Raw genomic sequence first — 24,932 nt, 5'->3', positions numbered from 1 at the left:
ATTGATGTATTGATACTAATACCAGTTAGTACTTTGACCGTGTTACATAAATTTTAACGGTGAAGGAAAACATCGTGAGGAAACCTGCATACCAGAGAATTTTCTTAATTCTCTGCGTGTGTGAAGTCTGCCAATCCGCATAAGGTCAGCGTGGGTAGACTATTGGCCTACCCCCCTCATTCTGAGAGGAGACTTGAGCTCAGCATTGAGCCGAATATAGGTTGATAATGATGATATGATGACATAAATTTTAGGTTTTTTTTTTGTCTTATTTTTTAATATGAGGAGTGGGCACGACAATAGACCAACTGGACCGGGATCGAACCACCACCCCTCGGTGATGAGTCCGACCGCTCTTACCGTTGAGTTATTGAGGCTCTAAATTGCAACAGCAAAAAGGGAATTGAAAAAACATTTCTTGCAGCCATTTTGAAGTCGTCTTTTGAGTAATTATTTGACGCTGAAGCATAATTATGAGCTATTTATATTATAAACAGCTGAAAGAGCAGATGCCGGAAAGGACAGAAATCTTTGATAAAGTCCAGCTAACCGAATAATTTGTGACTTTAGAGGTGATGAGAAATATATTATCTCAAGCCAGATGGTATTGTATTTGGCTATATTTTGTTTGGATTTCATAAACAGATCTGGCTGCTATGACGTACTTGTACCTTGGCAAACTGCCGTGTGGGGGAATCCACCTTCATACTTCGGCTTCATGTTCCAATCGTATGGCTCGTGCCCGTCGCGAAATTTGCCTAATCATCGCTAATTTTAAACATGATAACAGGAAAAATGTATCGCATCCGCTCTTTGATTTGCGTTATCTTATTTACTTATTGAATAATTCGTTGTAATAGCGAGGCGGCAATTTTTTATGCGATCAAATTTGTCTCTGGTTCATGTAACTTCACCACACACGATCAAGTTTACTTTTCAATTCGCAGTTTCAGTTCGCTTGTGTTTATCATAATAAACTAATTAAAAATGAGGGTATAAATTGTTAGTAATTTTTCACCTAATAATAATTTCAATTGAATAGGTGAAAATTTTTAAAAATATTTAAACTTTTACAATTTAATTTTTTTTTATAAATTTTTAATTGTGTTTTGTATTATATTTTGTATTGGTAACATTGTTAAAAATGTAAAAAAGGACAAATAAATTAAAAAAAATTATAATAATTTGTTCATAAATTAATGGCAATAACAATGATGAACATGATAACATTAATGGCCTAGAACTTAGCAACAGTTAATATCTATTGAATAATATTTTATAAAAAAAATACTTACTTAATTTGAAATGAATTAGGTATATACTGACTTGTTTTTCCTACCTAAATTTCTTTTTTTTTCTTATAATACTTCGGTATACTTCGATATTTTTTTCACTGCTTACATCCCTAAGCGCGCTCCAAACTGACGGTAAACTTGATCGTGTGTGGGTGGCGTAATATAGTTGGGCTTGTTGGTTTGTTTTAACTCTCTACAATTTTACAGGGTATTAAAGAAGCCTCAGTAAGTCTTTGGTTTTAGGGGTTTGTGAGATTGAAATTCGATATGTCGTATGCTCATATCCGTCTGACAAAGTATTGATGAATATATGGCACAAGCTCAGATTTATTTATAGAAAAGATGTATATTATGTATATACAAGCTTAGGTTTATTTATAGGTATTTCACAATTGCGTAGTAGTCGGAGAAAACATAATTCAAACCGTATGGCTATTTATAAATTAATTTATTTTAATGTAAACTAGCGGACGCCCGCGACATCGTCCGTATGAAACTCGATGTAGACGTTCAACTACCTCTACCCTACCCCTACCCTACTCCTACCCTACGTTGAAATTTTTCCTGAATTTTCTTTGCTATAAACCTCACGGAGCCCGAGACCTTTCCAACGAATGCAAAACCGTGGAAATCGGTTCGTGCGTTCTGGAGTTATAGCGTCAGGAAGGAAAACCCGACTACTTTTTATATAGTAGATGGTCTTAAATGATTCCTCCCATCACACTATTCAAGATTAACTATATGGTCCTTTATAATTTTGTAAAGAGTTGAAAGTTATCACGCTAATATTATAAAGGCGAAAATTTGTGTGTAATTGTGAAAGTGTGTGAGTGTGTGTTTGTTCCTCCTTTCATCATAATCATTATCAAACCACATTCGACTCACTGCTGAGTCGAACACATTCCTCTCAGAATGAGAGGAGACTCGTGCTCAGCACTGCAGCTGCACTGCACTGCAGCTGTAGTGGAAATTTGGAATTAGAATAGAAATAGATTTTACTCTAGACTAGCACATATAGGCTACTTTTCATCCCGGAAAAATCCATGGACGTCTGTTAGTCGATTATAATAAGTTAAAGTTTAATGGTACTGTTCATTTGCTGGCATAGGCTTTGTGGGGTGTATGTAGGTTGTTCACCTTACATTTTACTAGAGTTCATTGACCTCTGAGTTTCATCTTTTACGCTCAAAAAACCTGTAAACACATCTGACGTTATTGACGATAACGAAAGTAGAGTTTATACATCGGTCAAAGTTACGGTGATAATGTAACTATAGGAGTTTCTTACTGCGCAGTATTTTAGCAGATAAGAGGTCAATGTAATGTAGGTGAAGATACCGGTAATCATTACCGCGTGTCTGCTTCGAAGCGGTGGTGTATATCGCGCAGTGTCGTGCACGAGGTTTGTAACTAGGGTAAGCACTATACTAATACTATTGATGAAGATGTCACTAGCGCGTCGAAAAAAAAACTAGGCGCAAAAAAGTGGCTAATTAGTCGCATTGTAAACAACGAAAGTTATTTAAACAAAGAATACTTACCTAAAAAGCGTCTACAATGTAGATTTGTGTGTTCAGGAAGTGTAAAAATTGTTTATAAACATGAATGTATGTAAACACAAAATTGTGCATGTGTGCGCTCAGTGGAGTAGCTAAATTCGGATCACTTTTAGCGGTGACTTTGTAGGCACGTAGCATATCTACTACGGTAAAGAAAAGGAAAACTCCTTGTATTTTATAGGATCATAATAAGTCCTTAAAATAAGCAGATAACTTTGCATCTATTAAATGCACGCCACTATTATCATGTATTTCTTGCTTTATAATATTTTTTTTATTTAATGACTCTTTCCAACAAAGAGGGAGGCCTAGCCTCTAATAATGAGCCAATAATGATGATTTAACAGCAAGTTATCGCATAACTTGCTGTTAAATCTCAGATGTTCGTAGCGTCGGATCATCAATCTAAAATAATAAAGATAAGGTTTACCAATATTCCTTAGCGGTACGGTTCTTAATTTAGTACTTGCAGAGGCGTCTTTACCTATAGTGCAGGGGGTAAACTGCACCCGGGCGCCGCTATCACAGGGGCGAGCGCCACTTTCGGCGCGGGTTATGATAGCGGGCCCGGGTATTAAAGGGCGCCACTGCTATAGACGCCTCCTCGAAGGGGTACTTCCTTACCTCTAATGTGTTTTTCAGATAGCATGGGTATTGGGTACGGTGACAGTCGCCTGTATGACGTTCATAATAAGTATTATTATCGTGAATCGCGGCCAACTTTTAAGAGTGAAACGAACTATCACCCGCACCATCCTACGTGCTAGACACAAGAAAATTCAGAAATTATAAATTCCTAAACTAACCTAAAGTGGGTTTAGATGTCAAAATCACCCCACACAACTAAGCTACGAGTAAAATAAGTACCTACTAATATATAAAATAAAATAAACAGACCATTCTCACCGTAAATCAAGTTTTATTTATAATGATAATGTGCTTGAATAACAAGGAGACGCTTTCATAAACGCAGCTGATGTTATTAGAAAGCTCTTAATTTTCACACGTCTACTTCCCGATGCTTGCAACCCACGGTCCGATAAGCCCACGCGCTTTTAGAGCTGACGGCTTGACATCCGATAAAACTGATCGTGTGTTGGCCACGATCTGCATAGTGTCATGCACATCGTCGAAGCCGTTAGCGCTGCGGCTTAAGGCAGGCGTCTACAGAGCCGCGTCGTACGTATTGGACGCATCGCATCAAACGGATTTTAAATTTTACGGTAGATAAAATCAGTTAGAAGCGATCCACAGGATGCGGACCAGTGGACGCACTTGTATGGCTTTCTATTCTAAAATCTGTTTGATCCGGTACGTATACGATGCAGATCTTTGGACGCCTGCTTTTATTGGATGGTGTGTGGCTAGCATTATAATATTAAAGGCTGGGTGGATCTATGGTTGTTACACCTTAAATCTAATGTGTTTTTCAGAAATTTAGTGTAGCGAACATAGATCCTTCCATCCATCATTAGTGACTAAAACTACTGAGCAGATTTGGATAAAATATATTAATTTGACCGCATAATTTAAATCGTACTTCCTGTTCTTTAATTTTGAAAAGAATCAAACCTGCAGCTCTATTCCGTAGCGATGTATTGTATAGCTCTCAAGTGCGAGTTTCGTATTTACCTCTATCTTTCTCTTTCTATAGTATCATGTTAAACAAAGGGAGATAGAGGTGAATTCAAAACTCGCACTTGCGAGATATACAACCATCGTTACAGAATAGCCCTCCTGTTGTTATAGGACACAACGAAACTACTTATAAATTAAAACTGTACCGCTTGTATAAACAAAGAAGTGAGTCATCACAGTCGTAGCAGCATTACTATTTGTTTTCAAAAAGTAGGTATGCCGTGTGGAAAATAGTTAAGCAGACCATTTTTACGGTTAATTTATCGGTTAAGTTTATCGCATAATAGTTTTAATTGTATGAAGTGTTCATTTATATTTACAATGTATTCTATACATATAATTTATTGAAGCTGCCAATAGCTCTACTACTACTAGGCCCCGGATCGTGATGTTTGGAAGTTCCTACAAAAGGCCTATGTCTGGCAGTGGACGTCCATCAGCCGATATTAGGAAAATTTTAAATAGATACTTATATATATATTTTTTATTCTTTACAAGTTAGACCTTGACTACGATCTCACCTGATGGTTAGTGATGATGATGAGGATGAAAATCCGCACCCCCTTCGGTTTCTACACGACATCGTACCGGAACGCTGAATCACTTGGCGGTACGTCTTTGCCGGTAGGGTGATAACTAGCTTCGAAGCCGAAGCCTTCCACCAGCCAGACCTGGACCAATTAAGAAAATCTCAATCTGCCTAGCCGGGTATCGAACTCAGGACCTCCGTTTTGTAAATACCACTGCGTCACGGAGGCCGTCAAAATTATATCATATCATATCATATCATATATCACCATCATCATTGTCAGTCGATGGGCGTCCACTGCTGGACATAGGCTTCTAGTTAGAACTTTAAAAATCTTGTCACCAGTCTTGAACCGCCAGTATCCAGCGGCTCTTTGTAACTTGATTTCGTCGGTCCACCTAGTTCGACATATATCTAACTAGCTGAAACGCCCGGTTTTACCCGCGTGGTTCCTGTTCCCGTAGGAATACGGGGACAATATATAGCCTATAGCTTTCCTCGATAAATGTGCTATATAACACTGAAAGAATTTTTCAAATCGGACCTAAGATTAGCGCGTTCAAGCAAACAAACATAGAAAGTCTTCAGTTTTATAATATTAGTATAGATACTACTGTAGAAGTATGTTTAGAACAAATACGACCGCATTTCGCTTTCCAACTTTTGTTAGAAATAAAAATATTCATGAATATAATCTACGTAAACAGATAAGAACAACGCATATCGTTCCTATCGGGTCTAAGACCTCCTTTGTAATCGTGTAGCTGAGGTTTGAACTATCCAGATTCTAGGACATCAAATAAGTACATAAGTGTACTGAAAGTAGTCGACAATTATTTTTAGGTAAATAAGGCTAGGCCACAGGTAGATAACCTGGCTAAGTTTATATGATCGCGTGATTTAATACGTGTATACGTATAGATTAGAACAAATTATTATTAGAACAAGAGCCTGTGATAGTCACACAGACCTTATTTTATGAAGATATCACATTTTATGAAGGCTTAAAGTTTGTCAGCTCTACAATACTTTAGCACGGTAGTCAATTATGGAGTTTGGACCGTGATGGCTTTGAACTTTGAGGGTCTGGACCTGTATCTGGACCTTCCAAAGCCACCACAATCCTAACTCTTTAACTGGTTTCGTACTTACGTCATAATGTGATGTCCTCTATATTTTTTACTACTCCAGCTGGCTTTGCTATGACAATAGTAGGTACCTGCTATACGAGTAGATGGAGTGAATAAGGTTTTTCAAGTATGACCACATCTATACTAATATTCTATAGAGTTTGTGGTATTGTAGGCAGTAATCACTGGATTTACAGAACCAATTTTGAAAATTCTTTTACCACTAGAAAGCTACGTTATTTGTGAGTGTCGTAGTTTATATTTTATTCCCGTATTCTTACGAGAACGGGAACTAAGCGGGTGAAACCGCGGCTCGTCGGTAATCTACTATATAAAAATAAGTCGGGTTTTCCTTCCTGATGCTATAATTCCAGAACGCACGAACCGATTTCCACGGTTTTGCATTCGTTGGAAAGGTCTCGGGCTCCGTGAGGTTTATAGCAAAGAAAAGGGGATATGGTAAGGCAGGGGAAGGGTAGGGGTAGGCGTAAGTCAAAGCGAAGCTTGACCGAGTCCGCTAGTCTTCTATAAACTGACTGACAAACATGAAAGCCTACAGCTAAAGTCTATTGGGCATTGAATGTGTCATAACTACTTCATATTACGATATTGTCTTCATATCGTACACTAGAGACATAAACGCTGCTATCAGTTACTTATTGAGACTGATTGACCGTCTTTGATTGATAAGGAAATCGAATGGACGCCGCAACTGGCTCTATGTATTCAACCCGCGTTCAATTTCCTTATCTGAAGTCTGAACAATGCAAATACATAATGTATGTTACATAAACATAAAACAGACTGAATAAACGACGCTAAGCTTCCTTGGGTTGATAAAGAGTTACCGTGTTTTTCCGTAGTCACTATTCAGGTCTCGTAGGCTCGTTTCGCTGAACGTGAGATACCATTGTTTTTCCGGTTTTTCATTGTATCTGTATTATTTAACGGATTTTTTTATGTTTGATATTGCGCTGCTTGTTGGCCTGACCTGAGATTTGGAACCTGGACCTCAGTGTCCGTAGCCGAATCAGCAAACCAAGGGACCAACGAGGTAGTCATACAGTCAGAGACATGGTTTATGTATACAATCAACCCGTGGAAAGGAATATTTTGACTTCTATCCCACTCCAATTTTCTAAAGTGGCTTTCCTTGCGTAACAAATGCAATCAATCACTTTGACGTTTTCGATGCAATAAAATCATATCTTTCATGAGTAACTGTGAGTCTCATGAAGATAAAGAGTTATTCAGCGATAGATAACTATGTTCAGGGTACGGTGGCAATATTAGACTTAGTTCAACAACTTACGAAGCATCTGCCATTATACTTCGTAAGTTGTTGACCTAAGTCTAATAAAGTCTCTTGGCAAGTTACCACCCTACCGGCAAAGACGTACCGCCAAGCGATTTAGCGTTCCGGTATGATGGCGCGTAGAAACTGAAAGGAGTGTGGATTTTCATCCTTCTCCTAAAAAGTTAGCCCGTTTCTATCTTAGACTGCATCATCACTTACTGTCAGGTGATGGTAAGTGATGTAGTCAAGGGCTAACTTGTTAAGAATAAAAAAAAAAACAACGTTATTTCAATCGAGAAAGATACAATCAGGACTTACTTAAATATTAAAAGATATTTCAATTTGTATTGTGCAATTTTGTATCTGTAATCGATTTCAACGCGTAGATGTGTGAAACAACAACAATTAATCAATAACATAGGAGGGTGTGCCCATCCTGTTTTGAAATGGATGCTATTCCGTTTGTTAATTGTATTTCAATTAATTTCAATCGAAACAATTATCATGAGGTTGTGAGGTTGTAAAGTCACGCCTATCATGTTCCATAGCAAAACGTCCACTAATTAAGAGTGAAAGTAATTATTGCAAGTGCATCATTGGTATTCAATAAATGTTTACTCAATGGTTCATATTCTTTTATCAATTTTATACTTATTAAAAACAAAAACACATATAATGAGAAAACTATTATGTATTCTGTAAGAAAACAATCATTTTAAAATCACAGGAAGACACTTCAATTTTATTTAAATGTAGATAGGTATATAATATCAAGGCTAACTAGCGGAATCTCTGCGAGTTTTAATGGGTGGGTAATACCATATATTGAAAGGGAAATTTACTCCAACCGTAAATCTATCGCTAGATCCAAAAGTAGTTATGATGGTGGTAGACATTAGATAATAATCGTTAAAGATTGTCTATTCAATCTTTAGCAAGTGAAGTTAATTTAAATATTTATTTAAAAAAAATATTTAACTATATATTATCCGCGAAAACTCGCCAACAAGCGACAACGTCACTCCTAACGACGAAAACATCATCGACCCACTCCAAACGTACGTCGAAGTACGTTTCACTCCACCGGAGCATCCTCAGTGGCGCTAACTTGGGACCAACGAGATAATCCCGTGAAGAGAAATGAGACTGGGACAGCTCCGTAGCCTTTGGTCGACATTTGGTCTATTTTCACTCAACTTGGTCGTATTTTAGCGCCACAGAAGATGTTGATCCCACAACGTCTTTTTTTTTTTTTTTTTTTTTTTTTTTTTTTTTTTTTTTAATTGAATATTTGCCATATTGTTTATAATATAACTAATATTGCCATTGCCCTCCAACTAGTCGGGAAAGACTGTGCTAGGAGTGGGTACGACAATAGACTAACAGGGCGGGGATCGCACCACCACCCCTCGATGATGAGTCCAACCGCTCTTACCCTTGAGCTATTCAGGCTTCGCAATTGTGTGGACAAAAATTTCAAACATTATGCCTCTAAGTAGAAGTAACATCGTGGACCTAAGGTAGTTGTCATCATCATCATCATATCAGCCAATGTACATCCACTGCAGGACATAGGTCTTTTGTAGGGACTTCCAAACATCACGATCCTAAGCCGCTTGCATCCAACGAATCTCTGCGACTCGCTTGATGTCGTCAATCCACCTGATGGGGGGTCGACCAACACTGCGCTTTCTAGTGCGGGGTCGCCATTCCAGCACTTTGGGACCCCAATTAAAATAGGCAGATAAAATGCGGAGGCGATTTTTTTTTTCAAGTTTATGGAACACCAGCTTGAGACGGTCGATTATCGTTCTCCGTTCGATAAAAAAGTTAGCAAATATCGATCAAAAACGAGTTCAGAGTTACGTGGGAGGCCCGAGCACCGTAACGACGGCCCCTTGACCCAGATAGTGTCGCGAAACATCGTGGTCAGCTGTGACTGAGCATGATGGTAACTTTCACCAGTGTCGCCCGATTGTTTGGGGTTTCACTCTCCGTTTCTACATCTTTGTATTGGACTTTTTTTTTAAATATTCGATTCTGTTATGTTTAAAACGTTTTTCTATTTCATAAAGTGACACTATTATTTACTGTTTTGAACTTTAGACCTGATAATACCAATATATCAATATAACTAGCACACGCCCGCGACTTCGTCCGCGTGGAATTTAGTTTTTCACAAATTTCTCGGGAACCATGAATAAAAAGTAGCCTATTGTGTTAATCCAAAAGTAAAATCCATTTTCGTTCCAAATTTCAGCCAAAACGCTGCAGTAGTAGCGGCGTTAAAGAGTAACAAACATCCAAACAAACATCCATACAAACATTCGCGTTTATAATATTAGTAGGATTTATCAAAACAAAATAATAGTAACAAAAGAATGAAAAATATTTTACTTACAGAAAATGACAGGTTATGTTACAATTATATATTTAATCCTGTAGCATAAATATACTGAAATATAATAAATATACTTATATAATTAAACTAACCATATATTTAAATTTGGAAATTGTCAATAATGTAACTTATCAATAAAATATTGTCTATATTCGATTTAAATCTCAAAAGACGTTTTCTTATGTATTAAGTGTGGCATTGTTTTATAAATAAAGTAAGACAAACGTTATTGCTCGGTCATATATAAAATCGATGTTATATTATAAAGCAATACATATATAGAAGAAACATGCTACATACATATTGTATTTCCGTTTTGTATTAAATGTAGCTGGGTTTCAAATGTTCCGGTATTAGTTGTTCGTTAGCCGTGGCCTACTGACCGCGATCTGCTGAACATCTAGCTTGTTATTTCTATAAGAAAACCTTTTATTTTTTACTCGTCCGTCATTGTATGAAAAGACAAAGAATGTCATTCTCAAATGTATACAATTGCAGAAGCCTTAAACTATTTGTGCCGCTATGTAATTTTTAACACCTCAAATTGTTATCTTCTATCGTTTTTTCCGCAAATATATCTTAATACTAGCTGATGCCGCGCGGTTTCACCCGCGTGGTTCCCGTTCCCGTAGAATTATGGGGATAATATATAGCCTATAGCCTTCCTCGATAAATGGGCTATCTAACACTGAAAGAATTTTTCAAATCGGACCAGTAGTTCCTTAGATTAACGCGTTCAATCAAACAAATAAACAAACAAACTTTTCAGCTTTATAATATTAGTATAGATATAAACGCGAAAGGTCACGAAATCTTGAAAACGGCTTGACGTACAAAAATGAAATTTGGCAGGGAGGTAGTTTATAGAGTAGACGTCCGCTAAGAACGGATTTTGCGACAGGGCCTTATTAAGGAGGTCTAAAGACGGACGAAATCGCCGCTAGTATTATATTATACAAGCAGACGACTTGCGATTTGACTCGCGTAGTTCCCATTCCCGTGATAAAACGGGCATAATATGTATCATAAATGACACTCATAAATAACGTGGCTTTCTTAGTAAAAGAAATTTCAAAACCGGTTCAGTAGTTTCAGAAGTTACCCCCTACGACATGACAAACTCACAAGATACTTCTCTATTTTCTTTGAATATTTTCTTTCAATATATCGCTCGAATTGAAGAATTGAGTCAATTAATAACTTACGTAGGCGCTTCAAAATCAGGTTATAAACTTATTCATGCTTAAACGGATATCCTCCGTAGAAAACAAAATCATCGATTTTCCCTATATACGCGTAGGTGATTCATTACAACTATACTGAAATATCTAGTATATTTAAGTGATTCATGTTATGTCATTATTGAAATTTCAGCTTACATTGCGTATATTTATTATATCAACAAATAAATTACTCATTCATATAACAGAATTAAGATTAACGCAGCGAAATATACATTACTCATATGGTACGCAGGTATTAACAATAATATGTGAGTCCCCTCACTCATAATAGAATTCTGTGAGATTTTATATAAAAAGTAGATGAAAATATAATCAATCCAACGTTTAAGATAGCATTCATCAGCCGATAGACGTCCACTTCTGGACATAGGCCTCTTGCATGGACATCCACGTCGGCCCACCTAGGGGGTCGACCAACATTGCGCTTGCGGGGTCGCCTTTTCAGCATCAGCACCACCATATTACCTACTGTTAATGTTATAAACATGGGACTATTTTCCATGATTAAGTAGTTTTGTTTCGAGTTTTATTTTCGAAGTAAAATTTTTAAAGTATCAATATTTAGACGCGATGATGAAGTAAAAAAATAATCTTGTGCATGTGTATTGTCTATGAATTAGCTTCGATTTCAGTCATTTTCCAGAGCGACGTCTTCGCTTCACCGATGCTAAAGATCATCAATTAATCTTCTCATGTCACAATGTTCGCTCCCATACTCCACCGAAACGGCTTGACCGATTCTGATGAATTTTTTATGCATATTCAGTAAGTCTGGGAATCGGCTACTATCTATTTTTCAAACCCGTAAGTGATAGAGTCCAACCTAACATATTTTTCTATACCCATACAAACAATTTGAGCTTTAATAACATAAAGTTCAAGTGTTTTGTGGAAAAGTTCCGAAAAGGTAAAATAATTGATGTTAGTTTAGGGGCAGGGTAGGGGAAGGGTAGTGGTAGGGTAGGGTTGGGTAGGGTAGGTGTAGGGTAGGTGTAGGGTGAGGGTAGGTGTAGGAAATACAATATGTATGTAGGGCAGCTTTACATTCTCTCTAATCGCATCTATTGTTGTTGTTTTTGTTATATTAATGCTGTATATTGTTTCGTCGTCATCAACCCATATTCGGCTCACTGCTGAGCTCGAGTCTCCTCTCAGTATGAGAGGGGTTAGGCCAGTAGTCTACCACGCTGGCCCAATGCGGGTTGGCAGACTTCACACACGCAGAGAATTAAGATAATTCTCTGGTATGCAGGTTTCCTCACGATGTTTTCCTTCATTATTGTATATTGTTTAACGACACAGTATTTAATTTTGTATTTATCTTGTTTATGAAATTCAGCGACTTATCTCCCGTGACGCGGACTTGGTATTTTTTCACACGCTGATAAAGAAATGTTTCCTGCATAAGTGGTCATTCCAACTGTTGCTTCGTCGAGAAATTCCTTGTTTTTATCAATTTAACGAAGGGTTTCCCATGCAAAATGAAAAAAATGTTATTGATTTTTAATGAATTTAGTATTTCCTCTTTAAACTTTTAGTAAGATCTCATTATTTTCGCAAATATATCGTCGTCACTATGAACATGTCATGAAGTTCCGTAAAAGGTTACGATATAATTTTTACATAACTAATAGTTATACATAATTAATGGTTTCATAGTAGTTCTTCATTAGTAACTCGTCGTAGTTCTCGTTGCCGTTAGAATACGGGCATCAAATATAGCCAGAAGGCTTATCTATAATACGCGCCACACCATATCGTAAAATCTAAATGACATATTGTCGACCAATGGCGGTAGATCAAATATATCGTCTGTTTCGTCCCATTACAACGAAAGACACCATTTGTCGAATTTTTCTATTCACGACAAAAGCTTCGTAGTGCACATCTTAGGAATAGAACTATACTGATTTTACTCATACCCACGTTATACTAGGGAGATTGTCGAAATACGTTCTCAAGATTGGTCTTGCCAGGCTATTCATTCGCTTGGCAAATGGGATGCCGTCCAGAGACTGCGCGCGCGCGCTGACACCGATTCGAAGGTTATCGGCGGAGTCAGCGACCAGCCGCGCCTACACGCGCTTCTGTGTACAAACAATCGCCTCACACACGCGCGAGATGTTTATGAAGCGTAGGGCTAAGATACAATTGATATTTCACTTTTTTTTTTTTAATTTTGTGAACCCCTGATGCAGAAGTGGATAAACTAAGAATCTGTGACTGTGAGTAGTACTCTGAGGCAGAGGTATATGCAATCTTAATGGGGATGATGACTAGGTTTGAATATATTGATTTTTATAATACATTCGGGTAAATAAGGTCAATATTAACTAACTTATACATAAAAAGCTGATTGCCTGGATATTTGCAAAATAAATAAGAATATAAAATTTCAAACTCTATTAAAAATCTTTTATCGTATTTAGCTGATACAGTTTTAGCTTCCTTACATTAAATGTGACATTTTTTAATAAGTAAACTATACACATAAACACACAAATAACAAAGATATTAGTAATTTTGTTTCAACGCCGCCCATACAAAGTTAACGATCATTATGTACCTACGACGTCATTAGTTCGTGCCATTGTGTATGGGGCGTTATACAATTGCTTTACTATTAGCATACTCTTAAATTATCTAAGTTACTGTCTAAAATCTTACTTATGAATTTAACTGAAACTTTGTTAGAAGAAACCTAGGACCTCATGATCCCAAACCACAAAGGCTAACCATTGGACCAACCAATCAATAAATGAATAAAATATCGAAGTTACTGTCTAAAATCATAAATAAGAATTTGACTGAATTGTTGGAAGAAACTTAGGACCTCATGACCGAAATAACATAAGCTAACCAGTGCACAGCTAGTCAATAAATAAATAAATCTAAGTTACTGTCCATTATCTTACATAACGTTTTCTGAAGAATATAATAATCAGCGTGACGTTTTTATAAATAAATAATTACGCTGTGGGAGATCTGGTTTCTAAGAAACTAATTTGCGACCATTATTGACTAAGTTCCTGCGAGAGCCAAACCTACCTCATTTTATTAAGGCTGAAATTTTGTCAGCCTTTGATCCTACCATAGGTAAGTACGGTAGATAACTACAGAGTTTGAGCTGTGATAGCTCTTTAAGATGGAAGGTTTCAAGGGTCCACATTCTCAACCGTGAAAAGTGTAAAGCGTATATTTTTCTTAGCATAATATGAAAAATCATGTCCATTGTCCCCAGTCGCCAGTCACTTAGCTTCGCGATAACCCTTCGAAAAACACCGTTATTTTTTTTCAAGAGAACTTCAAATATCTCTAGTGAAGGGTTGTCACGAAACTGACTGCCTGGCGAATAGAAACATGAAAACACCCAGAAAACATCAAAAAACTACTTTTTATACTTGGACAATTGAGGATCTGGAATCTTGATACCTAAGCTGAGGCTTACCTGTAGTAGTATCATAGTCTGAAAATTTTCAGCCTAACCAAATTGAGGTTTGTCTAGCTACTGCAGGCTCCTAGTCTATTACGCTCGTGATACGTGACACGTATTTAGTTACACACAAGAGCTATTAAATAATAATTAGTAGGTACTCGTCGGGCGAGGCAGACATTATTTCTTTTTATTACAATAATGATTCTACTAGCGAGCGCCCGCGACTTTTTCCGCGAGAAATTTGATGCGGTTTCGTTGTACGTGATAATTTTTTATAATGTAAAGAAGTTCTGTAAAAGACAAATTTCCATTGCCAACGTTTTTGTAGATCTTTACATGAAGGATTCATACGAATGCTTTTGTTATAAAGATTATAGGCAGCGTTTCCTTTTGACTTTTTCCTATACTTCCAACAAAATATTATCACGTTTTAATAAATTTACATACATCCAGATAAATTATACCAAAACTTGCCTCGTAAATCATTCCATCTATTGGTGAAAACCGCGTGAGAATCCGTTAAGTAGTCTTTAAGTTAAACGCGTATTAACAGATAGACAAACGCGGAGGACTTCCTTATATTTGTTCTTATATTCTTTATTATATGTCTTTATGAGATAAAATAGAATGAAAATTATATAGATTACTAGCGGACTCGCTCAAGCTTCGCTTTGACTTATTAATTTATTTATTTGCACTTCTTCCCTATCCCTACCTTACACTACCATACTCCTACCCCTACCCCTACCCTACCCCTACCCTACCTCTACTCTACCCCTACCCTACCCTACCCTTCAACTACCCAACCACTACCCTACCCCTACCCTATCCCTATACCATAAACCTACCCTACCACTACCCTACCCTACCCCTACCCTACCCCTACCCTACCCCTACCCTACCCCTACCCTACCGCTACCCTACCCCTACCCTATCCCTATACCATACCCCTACCCTACCACTACCCTATCCTAGGATTTAGGGGTTTGAAAAATAGATGTTGGCCGATTCTCAGACCTACTGAATATGCACAAAAAATTTCATCAAAATCGGTCGAGCCGTTTCGGAGGAGTTCAAGTTCGAACACCGCGACACGAGAATTTTATATATTAGAAGATATAAATTTAATATAATTAACTATCAACATTGTAAAAAGAGTTACAAATGTGAGAGGTAGCCCTAATGGAGTAAAATTGGACGCCACGTAAACGGGTCAGCTCTCATTGACTGGAATCTTGAATCAACTGGTGTACTCGTAGTATCTACAGCTAGCGCGTATCTTAGCAACGGGCACGGTTCACTGAACACTTGACTTACGCATAATCGAGTAGAATCCTTGACGGGCGTTCGATGAACTGTGAAAGGGGTACGTGAGATCGAACGTTGTGGCCTGCATGCTAACGGATGTACGAGTAATCTTTACATATCTTTACATATAAATATATTAGCGACCAGCCGACGCTCCGCGATTTCACCCGCGTAGTACCCGTTCCTGTGAGAATATGGGTATTAAATATAGCCTATGACAATCACAATGAACGTGGCTTTCTAGTGGTAAAAGAATTTTTAAAATCGGTTTAGTAGATCCAGAGATTACCCCTACAATACCACAAACTTTACCTCTTTATAATATTATAAGTAAATAAGTATAAACTATAGATGGTTGAGGCAATTTGCGAAATTCATAAAAAGTACATACCTACTCGTAATTAGTACTCATTATTTTATCGAGTACTTATAATTATTTTAGTATTAATTTTTATTAATTAGTGAAAGAAAAGAGTTTTCTGTATTTAATTATTAATTTTAGATTAAATTGAATCATAATTTATAAGCCTAAATAAATGTCCCAGTTACATAACTCTCGCGTTGTAAGAAAGAGACGAAAATATGAGCAAATATTAGATATTATCACAGAATATTAAATAAAGATATTTATATTTCTGAGGATAAATTAGCTGTAAATAAACATAAAATATAATGAATATTGTTTCAAAAAGCCCTAAAATTCATGGTATTAATATCATAATCTTAAATCTAAAACTATCCCTAACCTTAACTCTCTAACCATTTACCATTTAAGAACCATTGGCGACCTGACATCGGTCCCTCTATTGACCATTTCAGTTCTCGACCCGTTCAGATACTGAGATGTCTCACTCATCATTTTGTACCCATTTTAAAAATAGAACATGTTCAATACGTTGAACTAGGTCACGCCATGCCAGTACGGTACACTCAAATTAGGTTAAATCTACGTACGTAGAACGTACTATGTACACAGCTCATATTATATTACATGGAAGCGTATTATTAAGACGCGTAATTATTGATGACGTTATTTTTTTTAAAGATACGTGTCTTGTTCAACGTACGTGACCCAAACTGCGTCCTGAGGTCCGATAAGTCCTCCTTTGTTGATGTAATAAACTGCGCAGTGTACGTTGGCCTTATTACTTTCTCGGATGCATTAAATCATGTAAAATCAATGGCACAACATGCAGTGAAGCTTCGTTATAGAACGAAAGCCGGTGTTAGTCTGACTTGCCTCATTTTATGAAGGTTGAATGTTTGTCAGGCTATGATCTTACCATAAGGTAGAGAATTTTCGAACGTGGCGGCTTTGTAAGATTTAAAGATCCATATCCTAAATTGTATAAAACGTAGTTTTTTTTAAAAATTTTTACAGAATATAGTGAGGAACCATGTCTCCAGTCGCCAGACTTAGCTTAGCTTCGTGGCAACCCTTCGCTATTAGACCCTTAAAGTTTTAAAAAAAAATATTTAGCAGTGTTTTTCGAAGGGTTGCCGCGATACTAACAGTGGAATTCATAGACGTTATAGGGGCACCCCCAGGAGATCATTCACCCGCTGAGTGTCAAATTCTCAAACAAATAAAAGTTTAACCTCTATTTGTTTGAGAATTCAACACTCAGCGGCTAAATGATCCCCTGGGCGTGCCCCTACAACATCTATGAATTCCACTGTAAGTGTATGGCGATTGGGAGTAGGACTACTCATAAAATGCTGAGAACAATATAAAAAATAAGCTTTACTATTAGACGGCCGAGGGTCTGAACTCTTGAAACCGGTGGTCTTCCAAAGCCGTTACAGTCCAAACTCATAATTTGCGTAGGTACTTACCTATGGTAGTGATATTCGTTGACAAACTTTTAGCCTTCATAAAATGTGGTAGTTCTGGGTCATACAGTCTCGCAGTACATTATGCCTCAGGGCAATATCCGCCCTTCCGTCCACTTTTAGCGCGTGCTATATTAAGGTTGATACACCTACACTCTATCCGTCTTTATCCAGAACATGGGCCGACTAAATTATACGTCTTTACATATTTTCTTTCATTATAAACCTCCGCAAAAGGGTTCTATTTAAAATAAAAAATAAATTTTCTTTTCTGTTTTGGTTTCAATAATTTATGGTATAGAAGTTTATTTATTCCATGTGTTAAAACACTCTTGTAAGGTTTTTAATTGAATATGCAATTTCGAAAAAGCACATGTCTGAACATTTAAAATGTCCCGGAATTACAAAAACCTAATTATTTTCCAAACCAGTGTATAATTGCTAAAAGTAAATATTGTGTTACTATATAACTTTACTATTTTGTGTTAATTAGCCTTGTAAATTACTAAAATTGTTTATTTAAAAATTACTCACTTATTTGTGAGATGTATGGATAGAATATCCAAATACCAACTTTTCGAAATTGCATCTTCAATTGGAAAACAGAGTTACCTATAGTCATAAACTCATGACACTAAATTTTTTATCAAACTTATTCATACGTAAAGGATGAGGTAGTATTTCCTTAAACATCATTTCCTCAGTTACTTGAGGAAAATTGTCAGACATTTAATCGACTCTATATTGCATCGTATATTGTTTTAAAAAACCAAGGAAGTGATATTTATATGGTCACTAACGAAAAACTACTATACTTTATATTTTATTCGTTACATATTGCAGTTTAAATATGAGTTATGAAATATTCGCTTTAAATGATGTCTTTGTCCTCCTACCGTTTAGGTAAAGACCTATTTAGTTAATGATTATTCATTAGTAAAATTAGTTTATCTATTAGCACTAAGAAGTCCAAGTAATAACTAATTTTATTCCTTAAATCTAAAGTAATTATATTTCCCTTTTTTACTAAATATTTTTCATTCTACATAAATATAATTTTCCTTCTAGATACGATAATAAACCTATTGTCGATGTACTTATTCATCTCATTTTACAGCACCATATTCAAGGCTCTAGGCCAAGGTAGAGTCTAACAACATACAATTATTATTATTGTGCAGTAGAAAGATGCATAGAAACATAAATAAAAACGTAGGCAATAAATTGTTTCGCCAAACAAAACAATGATAAGCGAACGAATCAGCTGATGTGAGTAAACAAAGACTCATGCGTGTTTTAAAAAAGCAATGTTAGGCCGCAAGCGTGCTTCAAATCGTACGATTCTAGGTTGTCACAATAGGACTAATTGCTTTAACTTATCTTTCACAGAAAGTAGTTTTTATTATTGTTTAGAAAAATGAGAATAGGCCGGTCGATTGGCATGTCCCGTTAACGAACGCGCGCTACCTACGTGACGTATAAAGCGTGGGCTGCCCCACCAGCGCGCCACTAGTACAGCGCCCGCGCGCGCGATTGCACGTATTTACCGATTCCGGCTCCGCGCTCGCTTTCTCGACTCTATGTGTATACAAGCCCATCAAGAAACATGCAATTTTGTACTCATTGGCACGATTGGTTTTATCAAGAGACCGACGCGGCGGTGGATCCTGCCGGCGCCGCAGCACGCCGGCGCCGACCCCGCGATCGACGCCGCCCCCCGCCCGCGCCGACGGCGCCGTCGACGCCGCAGAGGATCTCCACCGAAGAACTAGTGGAAGCTCTCCGCCCGCATCTGCTGTCGCCCAAGCGGATGTGGGCGCTGGGCTACCCGCTGGAGATAGAGCCCAACTCGTCGAAGGCCGTGGTGTACATCAATCCGCCGCCGCGGCCTAAGCTACAGTTCACTTCGTTCGACGTGAACGCGCCGGAGTTCGTTCCCGGCTGCTCGCAAAATGACAGTGGACGAGGCTCGTGGGGCTCCACGCCTCGCTCCGAAAGTGACGAAGAAGCGGATGCAGTGGAACATTTGTGTGTGCGTTGTGATAAAATGTTTCGAATGACGAAAGAAGGTGAATATGTGGTTGAACAGTCTTGCGTGTACCATTGGGGTCGCATCAGCGGCGACTCCCGTCACACTTGCTGCAACGCGTCGTTGGGTTCCAAAGGTTGCAGTACGGCTCGGTTTCACGTGTGGAGCGGCACGAAGCCCGGTATGAACGGGCCCCTGGAAGGATACGTGCGTGCGCGGTCGCCGCGCGGCGGCGTGTACGCCGTGGACACGGAGATGTGCTACACCACCGGAGGGCTGGAGCTGGCTAGCATAGCAGTCATAGCGGCCGACGGACGACTCGTTTACAGATCGCTAGTTAAACCGAGCTCACAGGTTCTCGACCACAACACCCGCTTCTCAGGCATCAGGCCGCGCGACTTGGCGCGCGCGACCAAGACGCTAAGAGATGTTCAGAATGACATATTGGGATTCGTCGGGAGCGACACGATTCTTGTTGGACATGCATTGGAAAACGATTTACGATCACTGAAGTTATTGCACAGTGCAGTGGTGGACACGTCAGCGCTGTACCCCCACTCGCGAGGGTTCCCGCTGCGCCGCTCGCTGCGCGCGCTCTCAGAGGAACTGCTGGGCCGGAGCGTCCAGCGCAGCAGCTCTGGACACTCGCCACTGGAAGACGCTCGCGCCGCCCTGGATCTCGTTTTATTGAAAGTACATTCCGAGCGTGCACAAAGAACCCGTACTTCAAATCAACTGCCCATTTTGCAACCGTACGATCCCTTAATCAGTTCCGCCTAAATTTCGAGTGATAAAAAATCTTATACGACTTGTATGTACTGTAAAGTAATACTGTTGACATGTTTTGTGGACAATTTTCAAGATTCTATTTTATTACGTTGACGGAGTGCGCGTACTGTGTATGTGCCTTCGAATTGCGGGATAGCAATAAACGTAATATTTTTTTCTATAACTCTGTGGTTTTCTTTACCCCTTTACACGAGTAAGTAAGGTCTTTGTATAATAAGCAAAAGTAAACAAGTAGGTATATATTAATAATATTTGCTAAAGTTACCAAAGAGCCTAAAGAGCAATTTAAGCCAAAAATAACACTCAAGTGCACAAAGGCAACGGTAAAATTATAAGGAAAGTATGTCACCATTAATGCAAACCTCATACGATTTTATGTCTTCGTCATATGATAGAACACTTTCACTGCGCTGGATTTCACTCGTACATAACTAGCGATTGTTAACAGCGCGTAGGGTTAGTGGGGTTGACAGTCTCTTTGTGGTTATAATACAATTTTAAATTACTAAAATATTGAAAGAAACTCAAATCATTTAATACAAGGTACACAATGTACACCTATATTGTTGCTTACGCAGTATTTCCAAGTAACAAGTGATTTATTCATGTTATTGAGACTATGAATCACGAATGTCTGGGTCAAACCTCAGTGTGGAGGAAAATGAGAATGACATCACGTAACAAGATTTAAGGCACCTCAACTAACATATAAACATTGAACGTTGTTATCTATATCTATCACAGAATTATCATATTAATCATCTTTCGATCTTTACCGTGCCAAATGACTAAGCACGGATCGTTGGAAAAAGAAGTTATTTTTTTTATTTTCTCAACTGAGTCAGCGAACGCTTCGCGGTTTCCAAGTAGGCCGGCTCTACCAGTCCATCATATTACAAGCAAGTTTCATCACACGTTAGTCAGTTGCACTTTAAACAACGGTACATATAATGAGTCGTATAATGTAGAGTTTTAAGGCAACTCTTATGCAATTATAAAGCCTTAACGAACGACCGTGTATTCCAAGCTTATATAATCCGCTTACATAAAGTTGTGATGTAACACACATAATTGTAGATGTACATGAAGACTTCCACCTTGGACTTAGTGTGAAACATAATTATCCACAAGAAACTAGTGCGAATTTGTACACCTGTAACTATGTATAATAAATTTAACTGTCAAGAACAAGCAATATACACTCGTAAGTATAAACAGGATGAAATGGCAGACTTCATGACTGTCCTCAAAGGCGGATTACGAAACGACTTCAAGGAGTTCCTACCCGATAAGAGTAAAAAGTTAGTATGAAAATCAATCAAAGTGTTATAATCAAATAAAATTAACTTTTAGGTAAACTCGATTCAAATATTTTTCAAGATTCATCTAACTTTCTGTAGCTACTCGTATCTACTTGATGTCGAACAGTAGAACCAGAATAAAGATATATGTATAATTCATTCAATTCATAATTCTTTATTTGCAAATTGTTAAATACAGATCTTGATATAAATGTTAGCATACAATTTGCTACAAAATAGCATGCAAATTTTGAAAATAATCTTATAACTAAATTACATTGTCTATAATACACTATAATTATAGAATAATACTGTGGTAGAACTGAAAATATAATTTGCAAAGTTACGAATTAAATGAATTTTATATCGGATAGAAGCAGGCGTTACTTTGCGGAAGTTCATCATGATTATATAATGATTTATTTATTTTGCTATCATCCGCGAAAATTCGGCGAACCCATGCGACAACGTCACCCAGGTCCGACAAAATACTCTCTACGTACGTAGAGAGTATTTTCTACAACGTGCAATTGCAAAGACTTTGCAATTGCACGTTGTAGAGTCAACATCTCCTGAGGATGCTCCGGTTTCGGGGTGAAACGTACGTAGAGAGTATTTTGTCGGACCTGGGTGACGTTGTCGCATGGGTTCGCCGAATTTTCGCGGATGATAGCAAAATAAATAAATCATTATATAGAATTTTATATCAGAAGGCAATGGAGTGTGGCGTGAAATTAAAGCAACGAACCCATGTCACAAGCTAGTGAATGATTATAATTCAACCTACCTATTGTGGGACATTGAACAAGTTATTGGCTTTTAGCATTTTGAGACTGAATCGAATGTATAAGAGAGTAATGCCCTTGTGACCGGACGCCGACGTATGTTGTTTGCACCTCGTGTTGCTAAAATACTCTCATTTACGTATATTGTCTACATTGTACCGATTTCGGTATGTGGCTTGATAAAATTAGATTGGCCTTACAGTTAAGTGATATCGCCGTAGTAATGGTCTTGTACATCATTGGTGCTAATAGTTTTACATTTCCTTGTTTGATATGATAATGTATTATCAATTAATGCCTCAGATTTCTCCTCTTTATAATCTTATCTATTGTTACGACATATTTTATATATATTATACTACAATATGTATTTGCAATAAAACTGACGTCTAGTAGGAGCCTGTTTAAAGGAGAATATCCACCGGCCCATACAACGTCGGCCCAGGGAACCCAGATATACCCCCGTATAAAAGTAAATGAACATGATAGTATGATGTATAAATAAGGATCTGGTTAATTAATTGGCTTAATAAAAGTATTTTTCTTAAAGAAAAAAGCATTTTTTCCAACAAGCTTAAAAACAAGAAAACGATCAAACCAATCATAAACCTTCAAAAAATAAACGTAGGCTGTATGATCAACTTACTTACTTACAAAGTATCTTAGATTATCCCAGTTGTAGACAAATTAAAAATGTCGTAACACGTTGTAGCAAACTTTTTTTGACAAAGTAATGATTTCATTATTAAAGTAGAATTATCAAGTTGTTTTTTAGACGTAAGTAAACTGCCGGGCGGTTAGGGTAGGCCTGGGCCGGGGATGGGCATTCTCCTTTAGGTTTTTATTCATTTTCTGTAGTCTGATGTCTTAGATTTTGGTTGTCCAATCGGAGCAGGTTTTTGAAGCCGGAGTGAGATTTACAATATGATAAAATGTTAAATAAATTCAATTCTAATTAGTTTAATTGAAAGTAGGCATATTCGATACTAGCGGCGGCCCGCAACTCTGCGTGAGATTTCTGTTTATCAAATTCCGTGGAAGCCATGATTTTTATGTTGAAAATTAGCTAATTGTGCTAATTTACGTATGCCATTAATTAGCACAATTAGGCTAATTTTACATCATGATCTATCTCATATAATCAGCAAATTTTAGCCTAATCGGTTAAACAGTTGTTGGAGCACAAACATACACACATATACATTTTCGAATTTAATATAACTGTAATTCTACTCCCGGCTTATTTTTTTTAATTACATTATTTTTACTTTTTTTTACAACTGAAATGCCTCCAAGGCTCAAGCATAGAGTATCCGCGAGTTAGTAAATGTGTTTTAACACATTGTTTTTATGCATTGGCATTGCAATACGCAGTAACACTTGAATAAATAAATTGAAACTATGTAGAATAGATGACGCCACGCGGTTTTATCCGCGTTGTTCCCGTTCCCGTAGGAATACGGGGATAATATATAACCTATAGCCTTTAAGAAGCCTGAAAGAATTTTTCAAATCGGACCAGTAGTTCCTGAGATTAGCGCATTCAAGCAAATAAACAAAAGAACTCTTCAGCTTTATAATATTAGTATAGATATGAAGCAAAATGGGGGGGTCAAGATTGTTAACTAATTTCTCATCCGTGTATTAGATATGCGAGGCAATGTGTGTAGCACTTTTCGCACTAAAGTTTCTTTATTAATAATTTATATCGTTTTTAAATTCTTTTTGTTATAATTGATTGATTTTATTTGCTGGTAAAAACTATCCAATTAAAATCTAGAGCTTTAGTGTATTCTCAGTTCTATAATCTATAGAATTTGGCATCCACTTTTTATTATTATCATTTCTTTTGTTGGCATAATCGATAATTTGTAATAGAGCCTTTTCATTTTCTCTTTAAACAATAATTTCTATTTTATAATTCCGTAAATCTAGTGTTAGTATATTTAATATTTACTTTAGGTATTTTAGTTTTTCTTTTATTTTTTTTTTAGTTTAAAATTACATTTTTTAATTATAAGGATCCTAAAAATCCCAGGGTATAGGCCTCCCCCAGTTCCTTTCACTTGTTTCTGTCTTTTGCTATTAAGACAATGGACTGTACACACGACGACACATATTAGTGATATAGAATTTGGCTCCCATTGCCACATTAAAGTTTTACAGGACTTAAAATATTCTATTAAAATTTCCGCCGCTTCCTTTGTAAAAATATTGTCATTATCACCAAATGAGACCGCAGCTAATTTTAAACAAATAATAATACAATTAGTAATGCGTAATTATTTTTGTCTCTTTAAATGTTAATGTGTATGATTTCGTATTTAGGTTTGTTTAGACAACTGTTACTATTTTAAC

General features: G+C 37.2%; 1 protein-coding gene across 2 annotated transcripts in view; it reads left to right on the top strand.

Moving 5' to 3' along the window:
* The window catches only part of LOC112044436 (transducin beta-like protein 2), a 157,582-nt gene that overhangs the window by 57,909 nt on the left and 74,741 nt on the right, over window positions 1–24,932 (top strand). Inside the window, exon 3 of one of the 2 annotated variants that reach the window (XM_024080281.2) lies at window positions 19,317–20,651. The exons of the other annotated variant lie outside the window; for it this stretch is intronic. Coding sequence (XP_023936049.2) covers window positions 19,317–20,479 — 1,163 coding nt within the window. The 3' untranslated portion in view covers window positions 20,480–20,651. Of the gene's footprint in view, window positions 1–19,316; window positions 20,652–24,932 lie in introns of those variants that run through there. 2 annotated transcript variants of the gene reach the window in all.

Source organism: Bicyclus anynana, chromosome 14 (genome assembly GCF_947172395.1).
Source record: "Bicyclus anynana chromosome 14, ilBicAnyn1.1, whole genome shotgun sequence".
Taxonomy (NCBI): Eukaryota; Metazoa; Arthropoda; class Insecta; order Lepidoptera; family Nymphalidae; genus Bicyclus; species Bicyclus anynana.
Note: the sequence above shows the minus strand (reverse complement) of the source record. Positions and strands in the feature narration are given on the sequence as shown.